Source organism: Carcharhinus amblyrhynchos, chromosome 32 (genome assembly GCF_965287045.1).
Source record: "Carcharhinus amblyrhynchos chromosome 32, sCarAmb.v2.hapA, whole genome shotgun sequence".
NCBI lineage: Eukaryota > Metazoa > Chordata > Chondrichthyes > Carcharhiniformes > Carcharhinidae > Carcharhinus > Carcharhinus amblyrhynchos.
In genome coordinates, this window is record NC_137355.1 from 9676700 (window position 1) to 9690213 (window position 13514).

The following is a 13514-nucleotide window of genomic DNA, read 5'->3' on the forward strand; positions in this document are numbered from 1 at the left end:
TGCTGGATCTAATTCTGGGGAATGAATCCTGACAGTGGTTGAGATGTTGCGGGCGGGGGGGGGGGGTGAAGCATTTTAGTGATAGCAATCACAACATGATACCATTTAAGCTTGTTATGGACAATGAAATAGATAAGCTGAGAAAAAGGTTTTGGGTTGGGGAAGAGCAGAGTTCAATAAAATAAAGCTCCCTGATCCCCAGCAGTTCTGAGATTTTAAAAAGGAAATATCCTATCTATTGCATCCATGTTAAGTGAGGTATTACTGTGCAAGTTATTGTTGTTTCACTCAGGAGGAACATTTGTGGTCTGGACAGTGAGAAAGGAGAAGCTATAATGGACAGTTGTTCCATCTCCTGTACTTGCATGGAAAACCGTGATGAGAATGGGATTGGCTGGGAGAGGCTGAGGAGAGAACCAGAACGCTGAAAGAGGAAGGGAAGATGTAGAGGTGGCAGAAATGGTGGAGAATGATCCATTTAATATGGAAGAAAAACAGAAAATACTGGGAAATCTCAGCAGGTCTGACAGCATCTGTGGGGAGAGAATAGAGCCAACGTTTCCCTCTGCAACTGGATGAAGAACAGCTTCTTCTCTTATCAGACTTCTGAATGGATCTACCTTATATTAAGTTGATCTTTCTATGACGGTAACACCACAATCTGCATCCTTTCCTCCCCTATGAATGGTATGATTTGCCGATTATAGAGCACAAGAAAATAGTACTTTTCACTGTATCCCTATACAATAACAGGTCTATGCAGATCGCAACCATTGTGTGTGCATCATCGTCCAGCTGCGTGTGATTCATCAGTCTGACACTTACAATCCTACTTTCCAGCTTGCTACTCAGAGAGCTGACGTTTTCTCATTTGCTTGGTCGGATGGATTTGCTCTTCTAGTTAAGCAGCTCCAAGCACCCAATGAACCAGATGGACCGAGTTGGGTCAAAATCTTACTCCAAGTCAGGACTGCCTTACTGGCAGTGAGCTGGGGCTGACCATTGCGACACAATGAACCTTCCACTGTCAGAAACAGCCTGGTGCCCCTGTTGTTTAGTTGAGTTGTGCAGACTTGATGGATTAAATGGCCTTCTTCTGCCCTGTTCTATGATTCTATTCTATGATTTTAAAACAAAATCTGCAACAGGCACTTACACCTAGCCAGTGATTAGAATGTGATTTTCAAAAACTTACATTGAAAAATATATTCCTTATATATTTAGGAGTGGCAACTTGGTGCATCGCAACTTTATTAATACAACTGGAATGGGTTTATCACAAAAACAAAATAAACATTTTTAATCTGATTCAGTCCGGCGGGCGAGTAACGTAATAGTAAATAACTAAAAACAACTTAAAAAACTCAACAGAACAGTTTAGATTACTTTCACTGGCATACAGTAGTCAGTTCCTTAGTAAATTTTAAAAAATTTAAAATGTGCCCCAAAAGCTTAATTTTTGAGAAGGTGAACAAAAATATGCAAGTAGCAGAAAGATGTCGTGGTGATCAATTCAGTCTGGGGAGCGTCAGGAGCATTGTTGCAATACAAATATTTTCTTAAACGCAAAATGGTTATGGAAGTTCGATTCGCTGTCCCATCTTCAACAACAGAATAGAAGCAGCTTTCAGATCTCTGAGACAATGACGTTTAAGCTGCTTTTCAATAAGTTGGCAAAACAGACAACAACATTTTGAAATCAATTTTAATCGAAGAGGATGGCAGTGAACGACGAGATCTCTCATGCCCAATCTTACTAGCAGCTTTTGATAATAAGACAATACTCTTGTCGGTCTGAACAAAAATACTCAATAAATAGAAAAAAAACTGGAAATATCACAAAGACAGCAAATCATAAGATTTCAACCAAGTTTTAGGATGCACAGTTGCAGGACACTGAAGTGACAATTTGCAGCGGTTTACACAGCAGTCATGGATCAATTCGGTATGGAGTTGGTCTTTGCAAGACTCAATCTTGATCCCGCACCCTTCGACAGATTTCACCGGTGAACTCAGAGCATTTCGAATTGCCTCCTAGATCTTTGGTCAGCACCTATGGAAAGATCAATAAGGTTTAGACTAGATGAGATGAACAGAAAGAATCGTTGGGGCCTAACACTGTCAGTCATTTGTCCAGTAGTTGAAGGCACCCACTAAACTCGTAAAATCAACATCAGATCCAACTTTAGATTGCAAAATCCATCAAATCCAAATTGGTAAGGAGAGCAGCAGGTCAGTTGATGACAGACTAACTTGACAAAAGCTATGGTGATCACTCCATAACCATCAGTTCTGCAGGGAAGAAGGGTTTCTGGCCACATTAACCAAAGCTCAAATTCTGCAGCCCTTAATTTGGAATCCCTAATGACATTGTGGGTCAACCCCCAACGTGTGGGCTGCAGCATTTCGAGAAGGGCCTTCTCAAGGGTATCTAGGGATGGGCAATAAATGATGGCCCAGCCAACGACGCCCATGTCCCATGAGTGAATAAGAAAACAGCTCATTATTGTATTTAGTCTGTAACGTAGTCAGATGTCCCAAGGCATGTCACAGAACTCAGGCTCAAACGGGACATAGAGGATGCAAACAGCTCAAAACAATGGTCAAGAACGAGAATGGAATCAGTGGTCAGGAAGCATTTTGGACTGATGACTTTGACTTGGGTCTTCCCAATGGTTAACTGAAGGAAATTTCAGCTTATCCGAGACAGGCTGTCCCAATAATTTAACACAGAGGCAGTAGAGGAGTCCAGAGAGAGGCGGTGGTGACGGGAGTGGAACTGGGTGCCCACAGCATACATGTGAAGTCTGAGACTGTTCTGGATGATGTTGCTGAGGGTGGCAGTAACTAGCTGAGAATTTGGGAGGGTGGAGGAGGAGGATAGATTCTTGGGGAAGTCCAAGGGGAAATGGGTAGGAACAGAAAGGGCTGCTGCTGCAGGAGACCCTTAGATCACAACTAGTTAAGAGTAGAATCAGGCAAGTTAGTCCCACTCAGCTTCACAATGGAAGAGAGTTGTTGGAGCTGGAAGCTAATCATGTCAAAGGCTGCAGGGTAAGGCAAGGAGGAGGGAATCATTTTCACAATCACAGGCATTTAATGAGAACAGATATGCTGATATGGGAATGGGCCGTGCTAAATTCTCCCTCAGTGTATCCAAACAGGTGCCAGAGTGTGGCGACTAAGGGATTTCACAGTAACTTTGTTGCAGTGTTAATATAAGCCTACAAACAATACTAATAAATAAACTTAAAACAGTGTTAAGGCAGTAATGGAAATCAGATTGAGATTCTGTTCCTGATGACCGACTGATTATTCAGAAGGTGATAACACATTTAAAGACTTTGGGGAGGTAAGAAAGGTTGAAGACATTAATTCATAATTATAAAGGGGTCAATGTGAGTTTTCTTTTAGGCCAAGGGTGACTGTAAGGAATCAAAGTCCTGTGTTTGAGACCGTTACCAAGCTGGATATCCAACCAGAATAGTGTCACTGGAGGAAACACTCATTTTAACACGGAAACCTGTAGAGCTACTGAAAAGCACCAAAACCAGATGGTGCTATCAAAATGCAACAGAAGACATTTTCCAGTTAAAAGGAGACATCTGTGTACGAAAGGCTTTGATGAGCTTACACAGAGCTCAAGGAGCCTGGTCAATAAACTAGCAGAACATTCGCCAGCTAGAAGGCTGAGATTTGATCTATCTAACCTAACAACTGTCACTGTGATCTCCACATGACACCATTTATCGGATGAATGTTTAAGTGAAATCGTGCAGGCTTTAATTTCAAACCTGAAACAAAACTACAATCTATCGGTCAGCATAATCTAAGGCCACCAGTAAGTCAGCGAGGCCCTGGTGATGTCGCATCCTGTCCACCAACAAATGGAAACAGACATCAAAGCTGTAAAAGTCACTTCATCGCTGCCAACAAGAACAAACCTAACCAATACGGAACAAAATGGGGCTTAAGGAACAAATCGTCAGGACAGCGGCAGTCAGAGGGAACTCTATTCACCTTCAGAAGAATATCAATTCAGTGCTCAGAATTAGGATATTTAGGGAAGTTTTTGACGTCTGAAGGAGTCCTTACTAAAGGGAGCATGCAAAGGAAGAACAGGGTTATGTTGGATAAATTCAATTTTTTTTCATTGTTTCTTTTTTTGGAAGGAGAAACAAATTGTGTAGGGACCTGGTGACCTTACAAAGGTTTATAAATCCTGGAGGGGCATCAATAAAGTGACTAGCCAAGGTCTTTTCCCCAGGGTAGGGGAGTCCAATACTAGAGGGCATAGATTTATGGTGAGAGGAGAAAGATTTAAAAGGGACCGGGGTGGGGTGGCGGGGGGGCAACTTTTTCATACAGAGGGTGATGCATGTATGGAATGAGCTACCAGAGGAGATGGTAGAGGCAGGGACAATTACAACATTTAAAAGACACGTGCACAAATACCTGGATGGGAGAGGTTTAGATGGAAATGGGCTAATCGTAGGCAAATGGGACTAGCTCAGTTTAGGAAACCTGGTCAGCGTGGACAAGAAGGGCCTGTTTCCCTGCTGTATGTCATGATGACTCTAAATAGCTCCCGCACGGAATCTGAGCCAAATGTGTGTTTTGTCTCTTTACAGCAGAAGCAGATTCCTGCAACAAAGCAGGAATGCAAGAACCAAGTGCTTTGAAGCCTCCTAAAATCATCTCACTTCTAGTGAACTGAAGTGTGTGAGCGTGACAGTGTTCAGAAATGGATAGTGGTTATACTGTAATTATAGCTGCTACCTATAGGGGTTGCTGCTGCACTTGTTTGTGTCTCAGCGCCCTGGTCTGTTCTGTGGGGAAATACTGAATGACATTCCAACTTTGCCATTCAAACTCTTGAGTTTTACAATTGAACTGTGCTTAACAACTCCCAACAGAGGCCAGGAGACCCACTGCAATCCTGAATTCTGGCCCAATAAACCTACCCACATCAACCAAACTTTACAGAAAAGCAGCTAACTTAAACACAACATAAACTGCAGCCGTGGTCACTTGCATCACAAACATAGGTCAATCTTTATTTTCTGTCAATTCTACGAGTGAGCTGTCATTTAATTTTCATTTAATTCCAAACCCAAGATATAAAAGTTAAATGCACAGTGGCCTCTCTCACTCATGACAGGAGCGCTACAGATGATCCATCCTACCACCAAGGTAAGGCTACAGGGAAAATAGGGATTAGGCTCTGCTGTGATGCCCCTGACACCGAACAGCTCTTTCAACTAGAGACTGGAATGCGAAGAATGACCAGTTCGCGAAGTACCAGAGAAGTTACCAGTCCTCGGAGACATGCTCCTCAATTTAAACAGGGAGTGGGTGAAAATACTGCGGAGGCTGGCGTGGAGAGAAAATCTCTCCAAATACAGAACACAATATCTATCGCAAACAAACCAACAAAGTTTGAATTCTCAAACTAACGTTTAAGAACTAAAGAATTCTCAAACTTAAAACTAAGTAGTTGAGGAAACTAGAACAAGTAACAGAAAGCATTTGAGTTTCATATAGGAGCCCTTTGAGCCATTGATAAACCAGGATCTCATTCTTCAACCTCAACTCCACCTTGCTGCGCTATCCTGGTCTCCCTCAATCTCCTTACTCTCCCAAATCTATCAATCTGTTTTCAGTATCTATAATGACTTGGTGTCCATAGTTCTGCGGGGCAGGGCATTTCAAATACCCACAATACTTCAAGTGAAGAAATGTCTCCACCTTCCTGTCCGAAACAGCTGACCCTTCATTCGGAGACTGTGGCCCCCTAGCTCCAGACTCTCTGCCAGCCAGGGGATACATTCTCCCAGTAATGACCCAATCAAATCCATTAATAAGGTGGATGTTGGGAGAATGCTTCTGTTGGCTGGGGAGTCTCATGCAGTCATAGCAGACAGTGCAGAGAGAGGCTATTCGGCCCATCAAGCCTGCACCGACAGCATTCCCACCCAGGCCCTATCCCTATAACCCATGTATTTACCCTGCTAACCCCCCTGATACTAAGGGGCAATTTAGCATAGCCAATCCATCTAACCCACACATCTTTCGAGTGTGGGAGGAAACCCACACAGAGAGGGGGAGAAACTTCACACAGTCACCCAAGGTCGGAAAAGAACCCTAGTCCCTGGCGCTGTGAGGCAGCAGCGCTAACCACTGAGACACGCTTGATGTAGGATTAGTCTTGAACCAAGGATCGATCTTGAATGTTCAGTAAAATAGTTGCAGCCTGATGATTCAGAGTAACGCCTCCTCCACTCCACAAAACTCAGATCAGCCCTCCTATTGTGAAAGTAGCACTTTCCACCCACATTGACCTTCTGGCCTGTCTCAGTTCGATACCAGACCAATTTCAAACAAAGTCTCATCAAGCCTTCAGGCAGGATTGCCCCAGAATCAGCAGAGATGTTCAACCCCAGCACTGGCAAATCTAATTGGCTGAAAAATTTTATACAGCCAGCTTCCAGTATACCTAATAGCACTTGTCCTGGAATGCTTCCTGTGGGAGGAGAACCAGTATCCAAAGAGCACAGATTTAAGTCGATCAGCCAAAGAACCAGAGACAGCATGAGGAAGAATATCATTCTGCAGGCAGTTGTCAAGGGGGTGATGGAAGCAAAAACTTTCAAAAGAGAATTGGAGAAATTTATGAAAAGGAAAATATTTGCTGGGCTCAGGGGAACAAGCAGGAGAACGGGATTAACTGGACTAACTGCAACACAGGCATCACGGTCCAAATACCTCTTTCTATGCTATATAATTTCATCATTCAGATCTGATTTTCTGCTCCAGTTCCTGGGGAAAGAGATTTACATTTATATAGAACTTCTCACAACCTCAGAACATTCTGAAATGCTTGACAGCCAATTAAATACTTTTGAAGAGCATTCACCAATGTGATACAAGAAAGTCAGCATCCAATTTGCAAACAGCAAACTCCCACAAACCACAATGTGGCAATGACCAGACCTGCGAGATGCCTGCGCCAGCTCTTAGAGCTGCCCAATTAGTCCCACAACCCTACTGTCTTCCCAGGGCCTTGCAAATTTCCTTAACCAGAAACTGAACTGGGCTAGCCATACAAATACTGTGGCTTCCGGAACAGGTCAAACACTACGAATTCTGCAGCAAGTAACTCACCTCCTGACTCCCCAAAGCCTGTCCACCATCTATAAGGCACAATCAGGAGTGTGATCAAAAACTCTCCACTCAAGAGGCTGACATCATCCAGGACAAAGCAGCCTGCTTGATTGCTACCCCTTCCATAAACATTCAACCTTTCCACCACCAATGGACAGTGACAGTAGTTTGTACCATCTACAAGATGCGCTGTGTCAACTCACCAAGGTTCATTAGGCACCACCTTCCAAACCCACAAACCTCTATCATCTAGTCAGAGAAGAACAGCAGAAACCTGGGAACACTCCTACCTGGACGTTCCCCTCCGAGTCACTCACCATCCTGACTTGGAAATATAATCGGCCGTTCCTTCACCGCCACTGGGTCAAAATCCTGGAACTAACTCCCTCCCTAACAGTATGGTGGGTGTACTTACACCACACGAACTGCTCAGGAGTCAGCTCACCACCACCTTCTCAAGGGCAATTTGGGCAACTGGGCAATAAATACTGGTCTAACCACATCCCATAAATGAATTTTTAAATTTTTAGTAATCTTAAATGAGGGATAAACCTTGACCAAGACATCAGATCAAACAGTTGCACTCCTTTTTTGAAATAGTGCCATGGATTGTTTTACATTCATCTGAAAGAGTAGGCAGAGCCTCAATTTAATGTTTTAACCAAGAGGTGACATCTCAGACAATGCAGAACTCACTCAGTACTGCATCAACAGCAAACCCTGAAATGCTAAACAACTGATTTGGAAACATTGTGGTGACTTGAAGCTGCCAGTCTCTTGAGCGCTTAGCTGTCGAGATGGTATCAGGATTTCCACAAAGCCGGATTTATTTCCGAAATATACTCACTCCGCCTACCTTTCCATCCTTGATTGTTTCAAAGCAGGCAGTTTCTATTTTTTGCGCTTGTTTGTGGAGTTCCATGTGTCGCAACATCATCACGGCGCTTAGCAGGAGGGCGGTGGGATTTGCTAAATCCAAACCAGCAATATCCGGTGCGGTACCATGAACCTGAGCAAGGGGAAAGAGTAATGAGCTAACAACAAGCAATCCAAATGCTTCCACAGGCTTCTCTAATTCTTTACAAACTGGAGGAAAATTATTTAATAGCACTGAATAAATCCAAGCCAAATGAACCTGATTTTCAGACAGAGGGGCTGTGGGGAGATGGCGCTGGGGTATTGTCATTAGATAAGTAATCCAAAGATGTGTAGGTGAGGTGGATTGACCATGCTAAACTGCCTCTTAGTGTCCAAAGATGTGTAGGTTGGGATTAGCGGGTTTATGGGGATAGGGCATGGGGTAAGCCTGGTTAAGATGTTGGAGAGTTGGTGCAGACTCGACGGGGCAAATGGCCTCCTGCACTGTAGGGATGCTACAATAAGAGGCTCAGATTAGTGCTGAGTGGTCATGGGTTCAAATTCCATCATGGCGATGACAGAATTTAAATCCTAATTGATTAATCAAAATGCCAGTCTAAGTAACATTGACTCTGAAACCATCACTGATGGTGCTAAAAACCCACCTGGTTCAAATTAGGGAAGGAAACCTACCATCCAGCCCTAGGGACACCCACATCTCATGATAAGCACAGTTCACTTTAGGGATGGGTACAAGAAGAGCCAGGCAGACCGAGTACCAGCTATAACAAACTATCAAAGATTCTATTCACAGCCTGCATTCAAGTGGCAGCCTATAGAATTAGGCTCATCAGGTCAGGACTCCTGATCAGCCAGTAGTTTCTGGGAGCTCACAAGGGAACAGAAGCAGGCCATTCAACCCCTCAAGTCTATTCTGCCATTCCATTACATCTTGACTTCTGTGTCTCCCAATTTTCTGCATCTTTCCCAGACTTTCATGGTAGATGCATCAACAACAGATCACTCCTTGCTTTGTGTCCTTAACTCTTCTGGCACCTTCTCCTTTCATCATCTTGTTCCATCGTCTCACCCTTCATTTAAAAACTTAGCCCCCTATTGTCTGAGTCTTTCACAGATAGCTTCACTGCTTTCCTTCCTCAGTCTCTGCCTTGACTGACTTCTCATTCAATCTCCTCATTATGCGCTCTCTCCTGAGTTCACTGTCCGCTTACTTTTTCTTAATTTTCCTCTGCATGTAAACTCTTCAACTCATGGTCACAAATGCACTTTAGATCTTGCTGTCTCGCATGCCCTCATTGCGCCCATTATATCAGATGAAGACCACCTCTCACCATGCCCTCATATCTCTCTCTCCACCCAAATACCCCTTCCAACCCCGCTTTCTTCTGTAATAATAGCAAAATACGATTGATGCTGCAGATCTGAAACAACAGGAAGTGCTGGAAAAGCTGAGTGTGGGGGGAGAGACAGTTAATGCATTGAGTCTAATATGACTAATTTCTTCTGTGTCTGACCAAAGAGAGCATCTTCCCAATTCAGAATCTCAACTGCCTAACCCTCGGCCTAAATTCACCACAACATTTCAGCAGCTGACTTGCTTACCTACATTCCAACCTCCACTTATGATGCTCTAGCCCACCAGACATTCCCTCTGGTTCTGAATCACCATCACTCCCTTATGTCAAAGCGACGCAGACTTGATCTGGTGGAGAACAAGCTTAATCATCAATTGCCAGAGCTAGCTGGGCCACAGAAAGCACCAGCAGAATCCTGCTCTCAGCTGTTAAAACTACTCACTGCAGAGCCATCCTCGATAACCCCAGCTTCTTTTCTTTACAGCAAAAGATATTCTTAAACCCCTCTGCCATGTTCCCCAGCGTCCCTGACAACAACTGCATTCAGCTCACAAACTTCAATCACTTAGTTTGAGATCTGATTAGCTGCCTCTACTACATCCCTCCTTTACACTAGCCCAAAGCTTCTCTAAAGGGGCGGCACAGTGGTTAGACCCGAGTTTGATTCCCGGCTTAGGTCACTGTCTATGCAGAGTCTGCACATGCATAGAATCTACAGCACAGAGGAGCCTTTGGCCCATTGAGCCTGCATGACAACAATCCCACCCAGGTCTTTACCCAAAGCCCCATATATTTATCCTCCTAATCCCCCTGACACTAAGGGGCAATTTACCGTTGCCAATCAACCAACCGCATATCTTTGGACTGTGGGAGGAAACCGGAACACCCAGAGGAAACCCACACAGACACGAGGAGAACATGCAACTCTGAACAGACAGTGACCCAAACTGGGAATTGAACCTGGGTCCCTGCTGAGGCAGCAGTGCAAATCACTGTGCCTCCGTGCCACCCCAGTGTCTACATAGGTTTCCTCCAGGTGCTCCAGCTTCCTCCCAGTCCGAAAGATGTGCGGGTTGGGTGCATTGGTCATGCTAAATTCACTCTCAGTGTATCCAAACAAGCAACGGAGTGTGGCTACTAGGAGATTTTTACAGTAACTTCATTGCAGTGTTAATGTAAGCCAACTTGTGACACTAATAAATAAACTTTAATTTTAAAGCTCCCTCACGCCCACACCACAGCCTTGAATTCACATTGTTCCCTCTCCCTGAGCTTAATTTGTGCACGAAACCACTCTTAGTTAGTGTGATTCAGTCACTGTTCCAGTTGACCAGGGTCGCAAAAGCAGAGTCAGGAGTGACACTGGAGAGACTATAAAAGGGAAGGATTGGCTTTGTTCCCACATCCTGACCTTCTCCACTGTCCCCCAAAACCAACAGCTAGCCAGTGCTGAGGTTTCTTTTGGCCATGGTTTATAGCCAGGAGGCTCCTGGAGTCTCTCCAGCCTGTGGCAGTAAGATCCTCATCCCTGTATCCAGGGCCCATCCCTGTCACAGGCTGGATACACCTGGGGCTACTTTTGTCTAATTGGAATGACCCAAATCTGGAAAGTAGGGTTGGTTGCAGGTTAAATCTGAGGATGATTCATTCCCAATATGGTGAAGCTTGTCCAAGAGAGAACAATAAATAAGCCCTGACCAACCCACTAGAAGCTCCATGTGGGATTTACTGGATCTCAGTTGAAATTTGCTAATTCAAAATACACGATTGCACAAAATAAGATTTTTAAAGATCATTTGAATTTTGCTGAGACACAAAACTGATCTTACAGACTCAAAGATAGCCACTCCGTTTGCTCCAATGTTGCCGCTTGGTGTAACTCCCAGCCCTCCAATCAGTCCAGCACAAAGATCACTGAAACACAGGAAAGAAACACAAGGTGACATTTAGTAAAATCACAGGGCCCTCGCATGGCAACCGCCCCACCGCCCAGCAACCGTGCTTACCCCACCTCTGACAATCCCTCCTCCACACCCAACAACTATCCCCTCCCCCGCATGGCAACTGACACCCCCACTGGCAACCACCACCCTCTCCACTCACGGCAATTCCCCAACCCCCACACAGCAACCAAAACCAGGACTCTGCCCAGCAACCACCCCCACCTCACCACCAGCAATCACTCCCGACGGAAACTGCCACCGCAGCTCCCCCCCCCGGCCTGGCAACCATGCCCAGGACCCCACCTGCAACTGCCCCCACCCTTGACAACTGAAACTACCCCCACCTGACCTCATGGCAACCATGTGCACTGCCCTGCCACCCGACAACTGCTCAGGCCCCAACATTTCCTATTTTATTTGACTGTAAACGGCTCTGCGACATTCCAAGGTTGTGAAAGATGTTATGCGACAAGAAGTCATTTCTAAAACCAGCTGTTTGTTAAAACTAGTGCGACACTACATGTTTTTTTTTCCCTTCTTCAAAACTCCGAATTGAAATTGAAAACCATAAATGGTGCCAATCTAGAATTTCCTCGGTGATGATATTCTGTAATGGCAGACAGAAAGAGAGATACTGGAACCTAAGGGCCTACCACGGGCAAAACTTCAGATAATGATGCTATACCGCCTACCCTAACAAGCATGGGGAAACCTTCATTACTGCCACATCTCCATAAACATCTCTGTCTGTGACTGGAGAGGACACTGCCTCAGGTTTAGTGTGAGATAAAGATTATGAGCCTGTGTAAGAACAAGGGTGACCACAGCAATTGCAACATCCATTGACAAATATTTGCCTGTGTTGCCCTGGTCAGACTGCAGATCTTGCTGAACTCATCTAAGCAGAATCCCAGTTTAGTTTCAGAGCTGGAAGATCCACAACTGACATGATTTTCTCAGTCTGGCAGCTGCCAACGAAATGTCAGAAACAAAAGAGGCCACATATATTTTCAGTGACCTCACCAAGACATTTAACCACGTGATCAGAGGCTGTCCATTTAAGATGCTGCAGGAAATTGGCTGCCTGCCAAAGCTGCTCAACATAATCCCCTCTCTCCATGACAACACAGTGGGCAAAGTCAGCTATGAAAAAGCAACAGCAGACCCTTTCAGAACCATAGTGGGGCTGTGTTCTTGTACCAATGCTATGGGGTATTTTCTTCTGTCATTATGCCCTCAGGTTATCTAAAGAGAATATCTACTTACATGCAGAACTGAAGGAAAACTGTTCAGGTTTGCCTGGGATCCAAGACAAAAGGTACACCAGGTCGACAGCACAGACCTGTTCTACCACGCTGACAATGCCGCACTAGCATTCTGCACTGAGGATCACTTGCAGCAGCAAATGGACAGACTCTTGTGCCCACAAATAGTCTCGTTTGACCATCAGAAGAACAAGTGCCCTGATCTGGGATGTTGCCATACCACCCCTATCAGCACTGACAATGTGGCACTGGAGTTCAGTGACAGGTTCACATATCTAGGTTCTACAATCACCAATAATGTCACTTGATGCTGAAACCAATACACAGGCATCTTAAAAGCTGAAGCCGTTACATCCAAGCTAAGTAAGAGGCAGAACAACAGCAAGTTGACTGAAGACACCAAACTGCAAGTCTGCCAAATCCTCAGTAAATTCTTCCACAATGGCTAGATTAAGGAACATACACTTGGCAGGAGAAAAGGCTGAAGTTTTTCCTTTCTTTGTCTCAGACCTCTCCTCCAAATCACTTGGCAGGACAAGATCACCAAGGTCCTGAATTGTGCCAATTCCAGATCCACAACTGACATGACTTTCTCCGTCCGGCAGCTGCCAAGAGAATGTCACAAACACAGGAGGCCACAATATATTATCTTCAGTGACCTCACCAAGACACTTAACCATGTGAGCATGGTTAGCATCCACTCATTGCTAAGCCAACTAAGTTTTGCTTTGGATCAGCCACATTAATTGGATGGGTAATGACTGTGTACCCAAAGACCTTCTGTACTGTGAACTTGCCATAGGAGGTCATGAGCTCCTGGGTGTCCAAAGTCCCACTACAAATACACCTGCAAACACAATATGAAGATAGCAGATATCAACACTAACAACTGGGAGGTAGTCACTGAT

At 44.7% G+C, this 13514-nt stretch overlaps 1 protein-coding gene across 1 annotated transcript in view; it reads right to left on the minus strand.

Annotated features, from left to right (window-relative positions):
• Nucleotides 1-1234: 1234 nt before the first annotated feature.
• The window catches only part of idh3a (isocitrate dehydrogenase (NAD(+)) 3 catalytic subunit alpha), a 28365-nt gene continuing 16085 nt past the window's right edge, over nucleotides 1235-13514 (minus strand). The window contains exons 9-11 of the mRNA XM_080216127.1: nucleotides 11228-11312; nucleotides 8021-8173; nucleotides 1235-2053 (exon numbers count right to left, since the gene is read on the minus strand). Of these exons, the coding sequence (XP_080072253.1) occupies nucleotides 1970-2053; nucleotides 8021-8173; nucleotides 11228-11312 (322 nt within the window). The 3' untranslated portion in view covers nucleotides 1235-1969. The remainder of the gene's footprint in view (nucleotides 2054-8020; nucleotides 8174-11227; nucleotides 11313-13514) is intronic.